Source organism: Salvelinus alpinus, chromosome 1 (assembly GCF_045679555.1).
Source record: "Salvelinus alpinus chromosome 1, SLU_Salpinus.1, whole genome shotgun sequence".
In the NCBI taxonomy this organism is placed as follows: Eukaryota; Metazoa; Chordata; class Actinopteri; order Salmoniformes; family Salmonidae; genus Salvelinus; species Salvelinus alpinus.
Genome location: NC_092086.1, coordinates 42,795,643 through 42,814,969, shown reverse-complemented (window position 1 = coordinate 42,814,969; position 19,327 = coordinate 42,795,643). Strand labels below are relative to the sequence as shown.

The 19,327-nt window shown below is 45.4% G+C and overlaps 1 protein-coding gene across 7 annotated transcripts in view; it reads left to right on the top strand.

The window, feature by feature from the left end:
• Window positions 1–3,192: 3,192 nt before the first annotated feature.
• The window catches only part of LOC139576726 (RNA binding protein fox-1 homolog 2-like), a 40,077-nt gene continuing 23,942 nt past the window's right edge, over window positions 3,193–19,327 (top strand). For 2 of the 7 annotated variants that reach the window (XM_071403165.1, XM_071403121.1), the window contains exons 1-2: window positions 3,196–4,043; window positions 9,368–9,418. In XM_071403165.1, coding sequence (XP_071259266.1) covers window positions 3,798–4,043; window positions 9,368–9,418 — 297 coding nt within the window. In that variant the 5' untranslated portion in view covers window positions 3,196–3,797. Of the gene's footprint in view, window positions 4,044–9,367; window positions 9,419–19,327 lie in introns of all 7 variants that reach the window. The other 5 variants (XM_071403157.1, XM_071403149.1, XM_071403131.1 and 2 more) reach the window with 5 other exon arrangements.

Genomic DNA, 19,327 nt, shown 5'->3' with positions numbered 1-19,327 from the left:
CTAAAGAGATAACGAAATGGCTACACAGATTAATAGAGTTGACCCTTATATTTTATTTTTGCACTGTCTCTATGCACACTCACAGGTCCCTATACACTCACGCACACACAAACGCCATCATTTGCTCACACACATAATATGCACATACATTTATACTGACTCTACACACACGCATCATACACTGCTCAAAAAAATAAAGGGAACACTATAATAACACATCCTAGATCTGAATGAATGAACTATTCTTATTAAATACTTTTTTCTTTACATAGTTGAATGTGCTGACAACAAAATCACACAAAAATTATCAATGGAAATCAAATTTATCAACCCATGGAGGTCTGGATTTGGAGTCACACTCAAAATTAAAGTGGAAAACCACACTACAGGCTGATCCAACTTTGATGTAATGTCCTTAAAACAAGTCAAAATGAGGCTCAGTAGTGTGTGTGGCCTCCACTCCTGATGAGGTGTCGGATGGTCTCCTGAGGGATCTCCTCCCAGACCTGGACTAAAGCATCCGCCAACTCCTGGACAGTCTGTGGTGCAACGTGGCGTTGGTGGATGGAGCGAGACATGATGTCCCAGATGTGCTCAATTGGATTCAGGTCTGGGGAACGGGCGGGCCAGTCCATAGCATCAATGCCTTCCTCTTGCAGGAACTGCTGACACACTCCAGCCACATGAGGTCTAGCATTGTCTTGCATTAGGAGGAACCCAGGGCCAACCGCACCAGCATATGGTCTCACAAGGGGTCTGAGGATCTCATCTCGGTACCTAATGGCAGTCAGGCTACCTCTGGCGAGCCCATGGAGGGCTGTGCGGCCCCCCAAAGAAATGCCACCCCACACCATGACTGACCCACCGCCAAACCGGTCATGCTGGAGGATGTTGCAGGCAGCAGAACGTTCTCCACGGCGTCTCCAGACTGTCACGTCTGTCACATGTGCTCAATGTGAACCTGCTTTCATCTGTGAAGAGCACAGGGCGCCAGTGGCGAATATGCCAATCTTGATGTTCTCTGGCAAATGCCAAACGTCCTGCACGGTGTTGGGCTGTAAGCACAACCCCCACCTGTGGACGTCGGGCCCTCATACCACCCTCATGGAGTCTGTTTCTGACCGTTTGAGCAGACACATGCACATTTGTGGCCTGCTGGAGATCATTTTGCAGGGCTCTGGCAGTGCTCCTCCTTGCACAAAGGCGGAGGTAGCGGTCCTGCTGCTGGGTTGTTGCCCTCCTACGGCCTCCTCCACGTCTCCTGATGTACTGGCCTGTCTCCTGGTAGCGCCTCCATGCTCTGGACACTACGTTGACAGACACAGCAAACCTTCTTGCCACAGCTCGCATTGATGTGCCATCCTGGATGAGCTGCACTACCTGAGCCACTTGTGTGGGTTGTAGACTCCGTCTCATGCTACCACTAGAGTGAAAGCACCACCAGCATTCAAAAGTGACCAAAACATCAGCCAGGAAGCATAGGAACTGAGAAGTGGTCTGTGGTCACCACCTGCAGAACCACTCCTTTATTGGGGGTGTCTTGCTAATTGCCTATAATTTCCACCTGTTGTCTATTCCATTTGCACAACAGCATGTGAAATTTATTGTCAATCAGTGTTGCTTCCTAAGTGGACAGTTTGATTTCACAGAAGTGTGATTGACTTGGAGTTACATTGTGTTGTTTAAGTGTTCCCTTTATTTTTTTGAGCAGTGTATATGCTGCTGCTTCTCTGTTTATCATATATCCTGATGCCTAGTCACCTTACCCCAGTTTGGGGGGAAATATGGTACTGGAGCTGACTGACCCTGTATATAGTATTCTTACTTACTTTCTCATGTTCTTCATATCTACCAAAGGAGGTTGGTGTCACCTTAATTGGGGAGGACGGGCTTGTGGTAATGGCTGGAGCACAATAAGTGGAATGGTATCAAACACATGGTTTTTATGTGTTTGATGCCATTCCATTTGCACCATTCCAGACATTATTATGAGCTGTACTCCCTTCAGCAGATTCCACTGATTAATATTTTATTTAACTAGGCAAGTCAGTTAAGAATAAATTCTTATTTACAATGACGGCCTACCCCGACCAAACCCTAACCTGGACGAAGCTGGTCCAATTGTGCGCCGCCCTATGGAACTCCCAATCACTGCCAGTTGTGATACAGCCTGGAATTGAACCAGGGTCTGTAGTGACGCCTCTAGCACTGAGATGCAGTGCCTTAGACTGCTGCACCACTCGGGAGCACAAAGATCTACCTCTATCACTCCAGTATTCTTGCACGTTGTAAATATGGTACTGGAGCTGACTGACCCTGTATATAGTATTCTTACTTACTTTCTCATGTTCTTCTTATTTTTTATTTATTGTGTGTTTTAGTTCTACCTTATGTTATTTCTTGTTATTACATTGTTATTCATTACAGTTTTGTTGGGTTTAGAGCTTTGCAAGAAATGCATTTGTCTGGATTTGTGCATGTGACATTAAAAACTTGAAACTTGTTACTTGCATGTCCATTTATTAAGTTGTTTGATATCCACCAGGCGTCGCACTATCATAAAAAAACATGCTTTCATATCAGTCCTGTAATATAATTCGCCTTTGAAGTTGAGTGGTTTAAAATAGATCACCTTTAACATGTGTTTAGCCAGGCCTATACTACCCTGCGTCTTTTCTCACACATACGTATTCTACATTGTTAAATTGCTAATTGTGTGTTATTTTAGGCCTACCCCATCTATTCCTTCTTTATTTATAACCCCTCCCCATCTGCTTCATTAGCTATATCACCGCCAACTGACTAGTGAAAGTCAATTAAAGCGTCGGGGGGAAACTGTTTATACTCGATTCCTTGTTCTACTCCTTGATTTGAGACACTCGCTCAAGTGTGGAAGCTGCATGCAGAGGAGTGGGTGCGCGCAGTCGAAAAAGAGGATGAGGATAAATACCTCGCCATAAATCGTGGCAAGCCGTCTCATATTTACACGCAAACAATCCCCTAAAAATAAACATACCAATTTACACGTTTAAATGTTTACGAAATGCAATTATTTAAATGTAGGAGGGAATACGACAGAGGAAAAGGAAGGGAATATAGAGAGGGCCGATCTAGGACCCGTCTAAATGGTTTACCCCTATAGTAATCTTAGCACATGGAAAATAAAAAAACTGACACCAGATCAGTGTACCCTCTGCGGCCCGTTCCATACCACACCAATCGGGACGTACACGATAGAGAGGAAATCGTGTTCCTCGCCAGTCCGTACACGCCACTAGAATTCACTGAACATACTGCGAGAAAAAGAACGGTGATAAAAAGAAGGCTAGGAGAAAGAGAAGGTGAAAGCAAAGAAGGGCTTAAAAATATATTTGGTTGGGAGCGGAGGACGCATTGGTTCGCAAGGAGAAGATTAGTGATTCAAACCATTTCCTAACATTTTCTATATTCGGCGGAGAAAAATGTCTCGTTAGCTAGCTAGCTACTGTTACGAGGTAGCGGAATGTGTAGCTAGCTAATTAGCAAGGAATTTGTGTTTTGTATTAACTTGGTTTACGTGTTCTATTGTGACTATTTTTCTAACGCTAGTAATCGTGTGGAATGTGCACGAGCCACACATGGTCATGGTGTTCTGTATTGATTAGACAATAACAATCTAGCTAGCGGTACAATATATTTGGCCAAGAAGACCAGCTACAATCAGCTATTTTCACATTCAAGGAATAGCATTCCTTGTCCCAGAATAGGGAATAAGTCAAAGGTAGCTAGACTTGTAAGTGTAGACTAGCTGCCGTCCAATGTTAATGTCGACCGACGTCGCATCCATAATGTTACCCGTTACTCGGGGAATGATGGACAGGGAAAATGACATTGATACAGCAACCGGACCCCACTCGAACACGACCGGGGGTCCAGCAGCAGTAGTCCGGGGAATGAAACGAGGGGATCCTGAGCAAACAGCTGCAGCTTTGACCGAATTAGCAGGAGCAGAGTGCAAACGGCCACGGATAGACGGGACGGTGGGTGTTGGTGACATTGGACAGGTAAGGAGTAGAACATCAATCAATGAAGCCAAATTGTTGTTTGTTTCCTTTCGATGTGCTGTTGTCATTGAATGCGTGCAACATTGTTACCCCTGCATTAAACGATTTCATTTCAATAGCACGTTACCTCTATTGTTTCAAGAACAACAGTGGGTCATGATTCTGCTGACAGGCAGGCCCACCTATCAAAAGCATGCCTCGTCGCATCAACTGCAGTAACGAACGTGCGGTAGAATTACAATCTAGGTACTAAACGTGTCTTGGACATTATTCTGTGCTCGTGGCAGCTAGACTAACACCATGATTATGGCCGAGACAAAGGTAATATGATAGCCCACATCTTATCGACAATGACAGTTAAGCTACAGCATAGATCCGACGATACACAAGGGCCTTTCATGCATTTACGTGCACTGCACTTATGTACACAATGATATTCCCGCCTTTACAATGATGGTCTCTTTGTCGTTGAGCATCACATCAAAGCCTCCGATACAGGAGGGTACTCGCATTGGGAACAGTAATTTGTGCCAGTCCCCCTGGTCTGTGATTGGAGCTAGGTGCTAAAAAGAGGACAGAGACAGGGGGTTGGGGGAGGGGTCATTATGGGAGAGACAAAGAACAGACCCCTTTTCGTGAATAAGGGAGTAGGAAGGAAAGGGACTTTAGGATACCTTGCTTCTAGCTATGGGCCTCTACATGACTTGACTGCTGATACAGCATAGCAACAGTGCTCTGCTCTTCGGCTAACCAGTGATATTACACGCACATACAGTATCCGTAAGCATCATTGAAAATAGCTGACATAGTGTTTTTGTTTTAGGCGGCAGTCAAACAGGGTTCCGGGTCAGCTGTGGATAATTGAATCCTGGGGATTGGGGAAATGATTTATTTGGTACTGCTGCATATCTATTGCAATGACAAATGGGCAGGCCATGTACCTCACACCATATAATAGATGAATGGTGATGACAAAAGGTTACGTGTAGATGGTGTGACAATGAGAGGTGCAACAGGAACTCGCTGTCAATCACTTATATTGATCTCCTGCCATTGTGGGTCAGGCTGGAAATACGCCCACAGGAGAGAGGGAGGAAACAGGAGGATAGAAGGCAGGATTTACAGTATGAGAGAGAACATTTTAACACGAGAGAAGGAGAAAGATGTAGAAAAATCCTCTATGCAGCTTAGGTGAGGTTTGACGATAACTAAAGGTAAACATTAGGAAATTACAATGGTGGTGCTTAATGTTATTAGACTGGATACTGGATTACATCATCCAGTCCTGTAGGTGACACCATGTTCAGTGCTGAGAAGATGAGTTCACTAAATATTTTTGGTGCGGCGATAGATAGCTATTTGGTATTCATTGCTACCCAGAGGACAGGATGCCTAAATCATGGCTCACATATTAAATGAGAGAGGAGTGTCCTCATCTCCATCCTCTTCTTTTGTTTCTGTCATCCTTCCCCCTAAGGCATATTTCCAGATTGCTAATTGACTCCTGGTCCATAGAATTTGATTGTGCACTGCCAGTGAGACAAACCTCCCCACCCCTGCTCACTGTCTCTACCGTCCAATCTCTCTCTCTCTGTTTCCCACTATGCAGTATTGATGTGCCCTAGCCTAGTCCAGCATGATAGTGTACAGTGTGCTGTATATGCCTCCCTCCGGCTCCCCGAGAGCAGATTTATCCTATCGTTGGCAGTAAAGCGGCTTTGTGTCGCGCTAAACGAGATCAAAGCTAATTTAGGAGAGAGCATTAACCAGACTGATCGCTTCAAGGGGAGGAGAGTAAAGGGGGGAGAGAGTGGGCGAGTGTTGAGGGGGAAACTACGATATAAACAACCCATTTAGATGATACAGTTCTGCACAGATAAGCTCCAAAGGTGCAGTATTCTTTGATACTATCAGGTTTCCAGGGAATGTTGACTAGTAATAGCGGGAACATTGGCTGTCATTAAAACCCCAAAGAAAAAAGTAGGAGTTATAATGTGCAGCACACTAGTGAACACTCACTAATGGTTGTCACTGAACTTTGAGTGCAATGCAGCAGTGTCACCTTTGACCTTTCACCCCTTGAGATAAGCTCAAAATTCTCTTCAAGATGTTGCTCAACACAACAGTACTCAAACTTTTCCAGACTTTTTTTACAGTCCGCCACTCATTTAATCAGATGCAGGGCCTGCCACTTACACTCACATGTTAACTCTGGACACTGGTTGTTGTTGTCATGTTGTTGTCACCTCCCCTTCTACACCGCTGCCCCCAAACTGTCATATGTACTTCCATCTCCGCCCACGAATGTCTCCCTGTCGGTAACGTTGATTCATCCTGTCTTCTTTCTCCTTATTTTTGTCCCCTCTGCTCCTCAGCGTATCACCAGCGTATCACCAGCGTATCACCCTCTGTCCGACCCCTCCATCCCTTCTTCCCCATCCCCCTCACCCCTCACCATCTGTTGACCTCATGCCATTTTGCCCTCCTCCCTCCACTGCTCTCTTTTTCTGCCCATTTGCTCCAACGTTTTGACTTTTCCTAAAATAGAAAGTGGGGGAGAGAAAAACCCAGCAGAGCGACGCCCTTTAGTTGAGCATACAGAGAGAAAGTCACTGTATGAGGTGTGTCTGTACATTTCTCATCCGTATAGTCTGGAGCTCCTGGCCCTCAGAGCAGCCACACCTCATAACTACCCCTCTACTGTAAATGAGTGTAATTAATACCAAAGTGGATGGTACCCTGTTAAATTACTGTCTGTGTCTGCATGGAAGAGGGTGTCATGACTTTCGCTGAGTGTAATAAAAGCTTGAAAAACTTTAGACTCAAAGCAGGCCTGATATGCATACTTGGCCAAAGCGCCATATGCCCCGCAAAAGAAAGTGTGTGTGTGTTTTAACAATGAGTATCAAGTTCAGACCCCCCTCCCCCACCATTTAAGGAAATATAAGTCACATGACATTCTTGGGGTATGAGTCATTGTCTCCATTTCTTGGTCTCTTCTTTTTGCTGTATTTTTCACTTCTTGTCTTTGTCTTTCTTAATCCCCACATTCTTCCACCCCTGTCTTTCTCTCCTAATTTCCATCTCACTCTGTTCTTTCTTTTCCCTCCATCCCCCATTCGTCTCCCTCCCCCTTTCCTCCAGACAGATTGATTCCAGATGTTACCAAATTCTTCTCTCCCTCCCCCTGTTCTAACCTAAACTCCTCCCTCTTCATCCTGTCTTTCTACTAGAACAAATAGAGCAACCTTGTTATGTATTGAATCGTGTGGGGTAGTTCTGGTTTCCAAGTGATGCGCTACATTGTTTTTCCACTGTTGGTGCCTTGTCAGAGTTACACACTCGGGTATACATTGCCAGAGACATTGGAGACCTGCGTCCTTTCAAATGTTCAGTGTGTCGTATCTTCATCAGTCCTCCACTGTCCAGCCATTGAAGACTACCAGTGGTTTTACCTCGTGTATTGCTGAATACAGCACTGTCCGTTCGGCGGCTCTCCCACTTTAATGCGGCGCACTGAGGAGTGTGTTCCCCCAGGGAATGAGGCACGAGGGGGAAATTGGTTCCAGATGAAACAGGAAGTGGATAGGGGGAGACAAAGAGAGGGCTGTTTTATGCAGGAGAAGGAGCCCGGACACTGCTGGGCTGAATAGCATACATCTCACCCCTCTGGCATGGATCATGTATGCTATAGTTTGTACTGTCCAGACAGCATCACACATCAATCTGTCACTCACTTCTGCTGCTCACTACTTAAACGCTCTCTGTGCCCCGTCAAGTGTTGTCCCTCTCTACTAGTTTGATTGACCTCATTCCCCTTTCCTTCCTCCTTCCCCTCCCTGTTTTTGTTCTGCCACTCCTTCCCTCTACCACTGCCATGTCTCATTGTGGTGTGGCTGTGGAGCCCCATCCAGGGTTAGTGCAGTAAGCACAGCCATCACAGCTAGCTTTCTGAGAGGGCATCTCTCCCGTGCTGTCGCCATGGCATCCTGAGTCAGGCCTTTCCCATGATTGGTTGAAAAAATTATAGTAGGGAGGGACCAATTCCCCCAGGAAGCAGGTTGGTGCAGAAGCAGGAGGTTACCTCTGTCTGTTTACAATGAAGAGGCCATGACCACCTTTTTACTACATTACACCAGCACTGGCTGCTCACTGAATGGAAGCTAATAGAGATACTGTATGAATTTAAAATGAGTTGCTGACTCTCGTGTCACATAGCACAAGTACAATGGAAACATATTCACCCTTTTTAACACGTGTAGGATGTTCCACCCTCCTTCCCCTGATTTGAAAAGGCCGGAGTCTTGTTACTCTGCCTCTTTCCCCTGCACAGTGTACTGCTAGCATATCAGATGGGATCGCTGGAATCCTCTCTCCTTACTGTTGTCAATATCATTGTTTGGTTTAACTTTTCCCCTATTGCTCTATCCCGCCCCCTTTCCCCAGTTCTTTTCCCTCCTCTTACATTGCCATGAACAATGGGTCTTCTGCCAGAGGGAGAGGGAGGGGTGACAGAAATAATCTAATTAGAAGTAATTACAGATCAATTAACCACAACACTAGATTCTGGGGCATGGACAGGGGAAGAGTCCGTTCTTTTTGTTGTTGCGGAGTGCAATTTGTTTTGTCGGCTGAATAAGGACCTGGCCTGGCTGCAGAATGATTCACCAGCTGCTCTACGTGGTTGAGGCAGCGCTCAGGGTCTAAACCAAAAGAGTCATCATGTTAACTGTTAACTTGCATAATCCTTTGAAATGTGCCCCCTTAATTTCCCTGCTTCTTTCCTGCACCATACGTATTTTCATAAATGTATTGGTCTGTAGGGTATACAGCTAGGCCTGGGAACTGCCAGGGACCTCACAATACAATATTATTACGGTACTTAGGTGCCGATACGATATGTATTGCGATTCTATATGTGTTGCGATTCCAAACATATTGCTCACCATACGTCTGCTGCAGAGGGACTAGAGAGCCATGAGAAAACAAGTTTTGATAAAACTGCTGAAAAGAAGCTGGAGAACAAGCTTTGAAGAAAAAATACTGGAGTATTGGTGCAGGTACAGCACACTAGTACAAACATAATATTGCGAAATTGTCAAATGATGCGATCGGCAAAAAGGATATCCTGATATCTTACTGTATACATTTTCCCCCCATCACAAGTAACAGCTAGGCTGTTTCTCCTCTGGAGCATATTACTTTGTTTGGGGTGAAGATGGGAGCTGAAAATCGACTTCACTGCAAAATGTTAGACTCAAAATGTTGAATCACATCACATTTTCCAAACCCTTAACTCTCTTTTTTTTATTTTTTTTTTATAGAACAACGACCCTTTAACCCCAGGTTTCCTTGGATACCCACCTCACAGCCAGGTAAGAGTACCATCTTACTGAAGTCTCCTTTAATTTAGGTATAATTGATGGATGTATCATGGAGTTTCATAAAACACGTTATAGTACTATTATAGTACTTCAGAAGGCCCAACACGAACATAGCCTACAGAAACTGTGACGACATTTTCCACTTTGAATCAATTTGATCTGCCTGGCTGCTGTGCACACTTTTCCACAATCCACATTCCCCTGCTCTCTTTCCCCTTCTTTCTCTTAGTTACTTGTGCTCTCCCTCCATATCGAGTGGCGCAGCAGTCTAAGGCACTGCATCTCAGTGCAAGAGGTGTCATTACAGTCCCTGGTTCGAATCCAGGCTGTGTCACATCCGTCCGTGATTGGGAGTCCCATAGGGCGGCACACAATTGGCCCAGCGTCGTCCGGGTTTGGACAGGGTTTTAAATATCGGTTCCAGTAATGAGTACCTTATGTGCGCCAGACAGGGCTGTTTCTGACAGTCTCTTATCAGCCTGGGATCAGCAGCACAGTGCTGTGTCTTTTGTCTGTTGTCATGGCTGAGATGTGAGTGCAGGTCTCTGGTAGAGCCACATGAGGGGGGTGTTGGTCTGCCTGCCTGCCCTCCCACTCCTCTCAACATGATGGGTCTCCACAGCTTTATCTCCATTATGTGTTTTTTCCTCCAACATGTGTTCCTCTACCCCTGCCATCTCCTTTCTTGGGAATGCAGCTCGCTCGCTGCTTGTGCTGGAGAGAGGGGGAGGAGGGGTGGATGGAAAGTAGAAGAGGCAGGAGAGAGGAGGGGAGGATAGAGACTGAAGCACGTGAGCCACCATATTGAAGTTAACCTTTCTGTGGTGAGGTAATATATAGGTTAGACCAGTGGTATTCAAAGTTGGGTCGGGACCCGAAGTCGGGGAACTGCAGTGGGTTTGCCAAAATATATTTTTTTATAAAAATTAAGAGTGCCTGGTATATTGTGCATAGTTTATTGTATAGGACAATATACAAATGTTTTTGTATTTAAAAAACAACTGTTTTTTAAATACAATTTTATTGAGTAAATGTATTTTGTTTTTCTTTTAATTTTGATAAGAGATGAAAATGTAATGAATTGAAGATTATTTGTTGATGTAAAAATAATTTGACCAATGTTAGATTTGGTGAGAAATCCCTGCGAAACAAATGGGGATGCCAGAAATTCTTGCTGAGGGAATTGGGTCCCAGCTGATGAAGTTTGAATACCATCCTAGAAACGTCTGAAATAACAGTAAGGTTGTTCAAATAGTTAGGTTCTCATGTGTTTGTTTGGATCATAACTTACTTATTTGATTCAAGACTAGTCAAATATACAACAAATATTTGAACTTATTTAATGCTAGCTAGTTCTTAGTGATGTAATCGGGTACACATGGGAGTTGAGCTGGTTGTCATGCAAAGGGTTGAGGAGTTCCTATGAGCTGTTCTGTGTTGGTTGATCTGGCTGTAGGTTTGTCTGTGTCAATAGGGACAATGTTTATGCATGGTGGCTTAGCCGAAACCCTCCGTATTTTGTTTTGTCTGGAGGTTGGTAGGATCCTGTAGTATGAGTCTAGTGCCCCTCATCACGTTTAGGCTACAGAAGCCATGATGGTCCTAGTCAGTCACTATACAGTGACCACACAGCGCTGTATCTGCCTCTGATGATATAGAAAAGAATAGGTTTGACTGTGTGGTCAGTAGTGTGTTGTGCGTTGTGCAGTAACATCCATACCTAAGGACCAAAATGGAAATAAGCCTTCTGGCTTTATTGTGTTTTCATCCTTGAATTTATATGTATGTATTTTTGTCTCAAATCAAATGTTATTCGTCACATGCTTCGTAAACAACAGGTGTGGACTAACAATGAAATGCTTACTTAGGGGGCCCTTAATAATTTTTTAATTGAACCTTTATTTAGCTAGGCAAGTCAGTTAAGAACAAATTCTTATTTACAATGACGGCCTAGGAACAGTGGGTTAACTGCCTTGTTCAGGGGCAGAACGACAGAATTTTACTTTGTCAGCTCGGGGATTCGATCTAGCAACCTTTCGGTTACTGGTCCCAAAACACTATAACCACTAGGCTACCTGCCACCCAAGATAACATTGGCAGAGGTGGGATTCGAACCCACACCTCCAGAGAGCCTAGAGCCTAAATCCAGCGCCTTAGACCACTCGGGCACGCTACCCAGTTTAATAACAATACAGAGAAAGACAATTGAGAAATAAAATTAAAATAAAACATGTAATAATAGATACAAAACGAGTAACAATAACTTGGTTATATACAATGGGTGCCAGTACTGAGTCGATGTGCAGGGGTATGAGGTAATTGAGGTAGATATGTACATATAACTAGGAATTAAAGTGACAGATAATAAACAGTAGCAGCAGCGTATGTGCTGAGTCAAAGTTAGTGCAAAAAGGGTCAATGCAGATAGTCCGGGTAGCTGTTTGGTTAACTATTTCACTAACTATTTAGCAGTCTTATGGCTTGGGGGTAGAAGCTGTTCAGGTTCCTGTTGGTTCCAGACTCGGTGCATCGGTACTGCTTGCCGTGCAGTAGCAGAGAGAACAGTCTTGGGTGGCTGGAGTCTTTGACATTTTTTTGGGGCCTTCCTCTGACACCGCCTGGTATAGAGGTCCTGGATGGCAGGGAGCTTGGCCCCGGTGATGTACTGGGCCGTACGCATTACCCTCTGTAGCGCCTTGCGGTCGGATGCCAAACTGTTGCCATACCAAGCGATGATGTAGGCAGTCAAGATGCTCTCAATGGTGCTGCTGTAGAACTTTTCTTAGGATCTGAGGGCCCATTCAAAATCTTTTCAGCCTCATGAGGGTGAAGAGGTGTTGTTGTGCCCTCTTCATGACTGAGTTGGTGTGTTTGGACCATGATAGATCCTTAGTGATGTGAATACCAAGGAACTGAAAGCTTTCGACCCGCTCCACTACAGCCCAGTCGATGTGAATGGGGGTGTGCTCGGCCCTCCGTATCCTGTAGTCCACGATCAGCTCCTTTGTGTTGCTGACTTTAAGGGAGAGGTTGTTGTCCAGGCATCACACTCATTATAAGCTGTTTCATCGTCTTCGGGGATCAGGCCTACCACCGTTGTGTCGTCGGGAAACTTATTGATTGTGTTGGAGTCGTGCGCAGCCACACAGTTGTGGGTGAATGGGGTATACAGGAGGGGACTAAGCACGCACCCCTGAGGGGCCCCCATGTTAATGGTAAGCGTGGTGGATGTGTTGTTGCCTACCCTCACCAACTGGGGGTGGTCCGTCAGGATATCCAGGGTCCTTAGCTTAGTGATGAGCTTGGAGGGTACTACGGTGTTGAACGTTGAGCTATAGTCAATAAACAGCATTCTCACGTAGATGTGTATTTTGTCCAAGTGGAAAAAGGCACTGTCTGTGGATCTCGTCAGGGTGGTATGTGAATTGGAGTGGATTCAGGATGTCTGGGATCATGGTTTTGATGTGAGCCATGACCAGCCTTTCAAACCATTTCATGGCTACAGATGTGAGTGCTACGAGACGATAGTCATTTAGACAGGTTACCTTGGCATTCTTGGACACAGGGACTCTGGAGGTCTGCTTGAAACAAGTTGGTATTACACACCAGGTCAGGGATAGGTTGAAAATGTCAGTGAAGACACTTGCCAGCTGGTCAGCGCATGTATGCGTCCTGGTAATCCGTCTAGCCTTGCAGCCTTGTGAATGTTAACCTGTTTAAAGGTCTTACTCACATCGGCTATGGAGAGCGTGATCACAGTTGGTGCCCTCACGCATGGTTCAGTGCATAGAAGGCATTTATAGCTCGTCTGGTAGGCTCACTTCACTGGGTAGCTCGTGGCTGGGTTTCCCTTTGTAGTCCGTGATAGTTTGCAAGCTCTGCCACATCCGACGAGCATCAGAGCCGGAGTAGTACGATTCGATCTTAGTTCTGTTTTGATGATTTTGCCTGTTTGATGGTTTGTCGGAGGGTGTAGTGGGATTTCTTATGTGTCTGGGTTAGTGTCCCGCACCTTGAATGCATCAGCTGTAGTCTTTAGCTCAGTGTGGATGTTGCCTATAATCCATTGCTTCTGGTTGGGATATGTACGTACGGTCACTGTGGAGACGTCATCGATGCATTTATTAATGAAGCCAGTGACTGATGTGGTATACTCCTCAATACTATCGGACGAGTTCCGGAATATATTCCAGTCTCGTTAGTAAAACAGTTCTGTAGCTTAGCATCTGCTTCATTGGACCGCTTCCGTATTGAGCAAGTCACTACTACTTCCTATTTGAGTTTTGCTTGTGAGCAGGAGTCCGGGGGATAGAGTTATGGTCAAATTTGCCAAATGGAGGGGGAGGGAGAGCTTTGTTATGCATCTCTGTGTGGATTAAAGGTGATATAGAGTTTTTAGCGCCTCTAGTTGCACAGGTTAAATGCTGGTACAAATTGTGGAAGACAGATTTCAGTGTTCCTGCATTAAAATCACCGGCCGCTAGGAGCGTGGCGGTAAATAGACAGCTAAGAGAAAATATAGATGAAAAGTGTCCTGGTAAATAGTGTGGTCTGCAGCTTATCATGAGGTATTCTACCTCTCCGTCTGGACCAGCCTGCTACTTTTAATAGTCGAATAAATTCAATCTACTTAATTAGTAGAGCTATGTATTGTTTGTTGGTATGTAGGAATGCATGCATTGGCCTTCAGATTAATATTGCCGTATCGATATATAATCCATCATGGACAAGAAAATATTGATTAGGACTATTGCATCAGCCCAGAATGCCCATATCAGTGCATCCCTATATGCATGGCCTTATGATGATCTGTGTTTGTGGGGGAGGGGCATTGTTTGAATGTATGTGTGTGAGAGTGTGATGGAAATAGCCCTTTGTTTGAAAGCATGTGTGTGTTTGTGTGCCTGCCAGGGTGCACAATAAATATGGCTGTGCATCTGTGTGTTTATCAGTGTGTTCAGTCTGTGTAGTTAATCCTTAGATCATCCCCCATTCATCCTCTCATCCTCCTCACTTACACCCTAATCCCGTCATCCCTCGCTCTTCCCCATCCCTTTATCCTTTTACCTCTATCCTGTTATCTCTCGCTCGCATCCACTGCCTCTCAGCCTCTCGTTTACCCCTTTCCCACCACATCCCATCACCTCTTTTGGTCCCTCTCTCCATCTCTCTCTCCCCTCTGTAGTAGCCAACCTCAGCAGATGTCTGCATACTGGCATAGACGTTTTGCAGGCAGGGCAGAAAAGGGGAGAGAAAAACAAGAAGTGCAGGGGAACTGCACTCCTCTCTCCCATCGAACCCCAACAGTACTGTAGTGTAGGAAATGAAAAAGCGCAATGCAGAGTAATAAATATACATGTTGTGAAGGTGTAGAATTGGGCCGTAGCAGTTTGAAGCTGTTTCCTCTCTGGGTAATGAACATGGGGAGGTGAGGGGGAGCTGCCTGCCTGCCAGCCTAACATGGGGTTGACAAGCTGCCATCCAATAAATAAATGATTTTTAAAAAAAAAACTGCAATGCAGTGGGTAGCGTTACAGTGTGAAACGGAGCGTCTTCTACTCAGGGCTGCCAAACAGCAGCTCCTTCCTTCCTAACCTGTCAGTACCTAGCCTGAGAGGGGAGGGGAGGGGATGGAGAGACTGATGGATAGGAGGGACCCAGCCAGGCTCACAGAGAGGGAAAGTTTGAAGGGGGATGGAACATGCAGAAGCCATGACCGAGCAGAGCAGGAGAGGTAGTGTGAGTGAGAAGTGACACACGTCAGAGGAAGAAGAGAAGAGACTCGAGCTGTCAGAGGAGAGAACTGACAAGGGGCAAACAGAGAAGAGGGGGAGAGTGACAAGGACACAAGGCTTGTGTGGTGCTAAGGGAAGGGGGAACACTGGCGGAGAGCGAGGGAGAATTTGAATCTGTGAGAGACGTGGACAGAAGGTGCTTCCCGGTGGATGGTAACAGACCACATTCAGAGCGGAATAGAGAGAGAGGAGAGACTCTTCCTTCCCGTGCAGACAATGATGGGGCTGTACTATCCTGCGGTGTTGCCGGTGAGTTCATGTCATAGCCAGTTTTCTGTACGCTCCTATCCGGTATAGCAGGTTTAGACCTGGAACATCTAAAGAACAAAATACTTTGCTCTTTTCTACATGTTTTGGAAAAATATGCAGTTGATTCGACTGATGTTTACCTAGCTAGTTTTGATACGTTGCATAAGGCAAGGCCTCAGATTACTACATGGAGTTATACTGTTGTTTCTCTTTTACAACAAATACATGCACATAGCCTAGACATTGAGGAACGCTCAGTGTTTTGTGACTAGTATTGTGTAACGACTTATGTAACGTAACTTGTTTTTTATCATTTAAATATGTAGATGTGTTACTGGCAGCAAGAGGGGTTAACTGTATACATGTTCTAATGAGCCTGGTGCCCCAACATGTTATGTGGTCCTGTCTGTGCTTCAGGGCCCTCAAGGAGGTCCAGGCTTCTGCAAATGTCTCTGTAAATTAGCAGTGTTGAGCTGTGTATATGTCGCACGTTGCGGCCATGCTGACTGTACAGAACATCATGTTAGTCCAGGGGGTGCGGTGGGGGGCTGTTGGAATGAGAAGGGGGTGCTACAGCAATTCTTTGTTGTCTTCCCAGCTGTCTTTGCTGTTTAACCCCCCCCCCCTTTCTGAGTGAAAGAGACAGGTGTCAAGAAACAGTTGTGACTCTTTCCCCTCAATCCTTCTCTGTTGGTACGACCCTGCCTCCCCTTTCCTCCCGCCACAATACTGGATGGGATGCTGTGAGGTTCTGTGCTCTGGGTGCTGATTGGACAGTTAGCAGCAGGAATCTCCCCAAGTGCTTTTAACTCTAGCACATGCATTTCTAGGGCTGTGTGACTTGGAGCTCGACCCTCCCCTCTCTCCCATTTCTCTGCTGTTTCTCTTCCCTGAGGCATCAGCAGCTGTTACCTAAACATGTTTTTCTCCTCAAAGGGCACGGGCAGCCAAATAGGGGATGTTTTGGGGGGGGTGGTTCAAGTGTGGATGGATTTTAAAGGTGTCATCAATCATCCACTGTCCCATGCGATCAGAGAGAAATGAGGTTAAGAAAATGCCTTCTTTTAGTTGACAGATTTAAAGTTTATGCGTGTGAGTGCATTAGGGTTATAAATGCATTTTGCTACCCCATCAATTTAATTTACAGCTTTGCTATTAAGCAACCAAGCAAAGTGCAAACACAGCAACCAACCGTATGAATGCCGGGTTCTGAGAAATGGTGTGATGGTGGTGTATTTTACTGCCTCACCTCCATTACTGCAGCCACCCTGCTTGGTTTAGAGAGGGAAGGCAGGGATTGAAAGTATTTTGCGGAGCCCCACCCAAGTGTTCGCCCCCCAGGGGTAAGAGACTTACCTGCTGCTTCACATTTGCACCAACCAAACTGCTGCAGAACTGGCAGACAGTATTACAGCACTAATGCACTCTGAGACATCTGTCTCCACTACAGGCTTACTGCTGCTGCTCACTGCCCATCTAAACCTGCAGTACTGACAATCCAGCTGGCTCAAGGGACGTGCAGAAAAGCATTGAGCTTTGAATAGACAGCACAGCAAGTATGTTAATTTGCACACATGCACTATTGTGACTGACAGAAACAATGGCCAGTTCTGCTGCAGTGCAGTGTTGAGTCTCAGAGGCTCCTTAAGCCCCTTCCCCCACTATCGGCTGACGGAGCTGGTTCAGTTCAATGGACACATGGCGCAGCAACGTTTATTCTCTTGCCTTCTTCTCTGGGCTGAAAGAGAAGACATCCTCACTAGTGTTGGTGACTGACTCAATCAAATATTGTGAGGAAACTTTAACAGCGATTGGGCATGGATGTTAATCCTCTCAAATACACTGATTCGTACCCCTACAGCAGGCTAGGTCTTAGGGTGCTGGGTTGTTTCCCTCTGTAATTAACTGCATAGAGCAGCGTTTCATAGAGAGACCGAAGGATTAGGAGGGTCATGTCAGTGAACTTGGCAAAGGTTAAGTGTCAGGGAGGAGGTTTGCTCCTCCACCATACCAGACATCTTTCAGAGTTTTGGGACCGTGTATGGCCACCATGGTGTTGGTGCCGTAGTGGACGTGGCTCACGCTGGGCCGTCTGTAGGAGTATATAATGGGAAGGCTGCTGAGGGAAGTCTTTTTAAAGGTGTCCTGTGAGACGGGTCCAGCCAGGCTTTCAGAATCAGTGTGGTACGGCTGAACATCCAACTGGCCTTGCATGGTCCCATCCTTCATGGTCGACAACAACCTCTGATCTCTTTGATGCGTTTATGTAATATTGACTGAGTCAGTGAATACAATAGCCTGTACTACCACCGGACCTTTAGAAACTGACCAACTCTTTTGTTAAGAGTCTAATGCTCCGTTACCCTTAAATGAATTGCCATGTGTTATTTTGCTTGTGGTGCCTGTAGGGTTTAAGCCAATTAGCTGTTAATGTACCGTGGAGGGATAGGCTGTATATTATGTGTCGTGATTTTCATTGGTTGACAACCCTGAAGGAGTGACAGGGTTTCAGTTTATAGGCGCCCTTACATGGAGATGGGAGGCGGCTACAGCGCTATGCTTGACTGGCTCTTGGGATCCGTGGGTCACGTTTCATAGCGGCGGTGGCTTTGACTGACTTGGGGGAGGCGGGGCGGAGGTAGAAACCCTCGTCTGGATTTCATCAAGCGAGGAGGGAGAAAGAAGGAGAGGAAAAAGGAGAGGGAAAGCAAATCTATTTCTCCAGCTGCAGAAAAAGGAAGAGGAGCGTACTACTGCAGTGGAGAGAGAGGGGGGAAGAGGAGCGTACTACTGCATTGGAGAGAGGGGGGGAAGAGGCGGCATATTTAATGCAAAGCAATGCGTCACAGTAGGCTGTAGATTAGATTAATAGTGGTCATTCAGTTATTCATTCATGATACACGGATTGGGATTAGAGTAACTAGCTGGTTAAAGAGATTACTGTAGTCTACTAACACTCTTCACTGACTGTCTACTGTACTGTGCAATTTAATTCAAATGATTTCATTACGCTGCAGTCACTGCACACATTTTAACACACGCACTCTCGCAACGTTCGCTGAATATTTTGACCCACATTGCAAGCCCTCTCTCCCTCCGGTCCTCTTGGTGTATGGAAAAACCTATGGTGTCTCAGGTAACACTTCTGTACTACCGCTGTCGAGTGTGTAGAGAAAGAGGGATGCAGAGTTTAGCCTATCGTAATTCAGATGGTGCATTTAATGTGTCATACCTTCATGCACAACAGTAAATCTGAAGTTATTTTGTATGGGTACCTTGTGGTCAAATGAGATTTGTTATGCTTAGACTATTTTATATTAATTCCTGCATTGCCTTTGAACATCACCTAGTGGCTTACTAGTGAGTTATGATATTGTATACAAATATACATGTGAAATATTATACAATTTCACCTTACAACCCCCTCTGTCTCTTGAAATTTGTAAACAATTTGATCATTCAGTTTCCGTTTTTAATACAATGTTTTTCCACATGATTTCATTCTTTCCTTTTTGCAACACAGAATTACTCCCTTTTTATAATAGCCTCTCTTCTATCTCTCCCTCTCTTCTCTCTCTCTCCTCTCTCTTTTCTCCCTCCTCTCTCTTCTCTCCCTCTCCTCTCTCTCTTCTCTCCCTCTCCTCTCTCGCTCTCTCTCGCTCTCTGCCCTGTGTGTGAAATACTGCCATTTAGGGCAGTGTTACTGTTACCTCTCAGTGAGTGTGGCAGGAATGTCCCGTTGACAAGTGGGTTGAGTACTACCAGCCCTCAGCCAGTACCTTCTCTACTATTTAGCTTTGTCCACCCATCAGTGGATACCAGTGAGTAGCCTAAATATCCATTCCAGTACTCACAT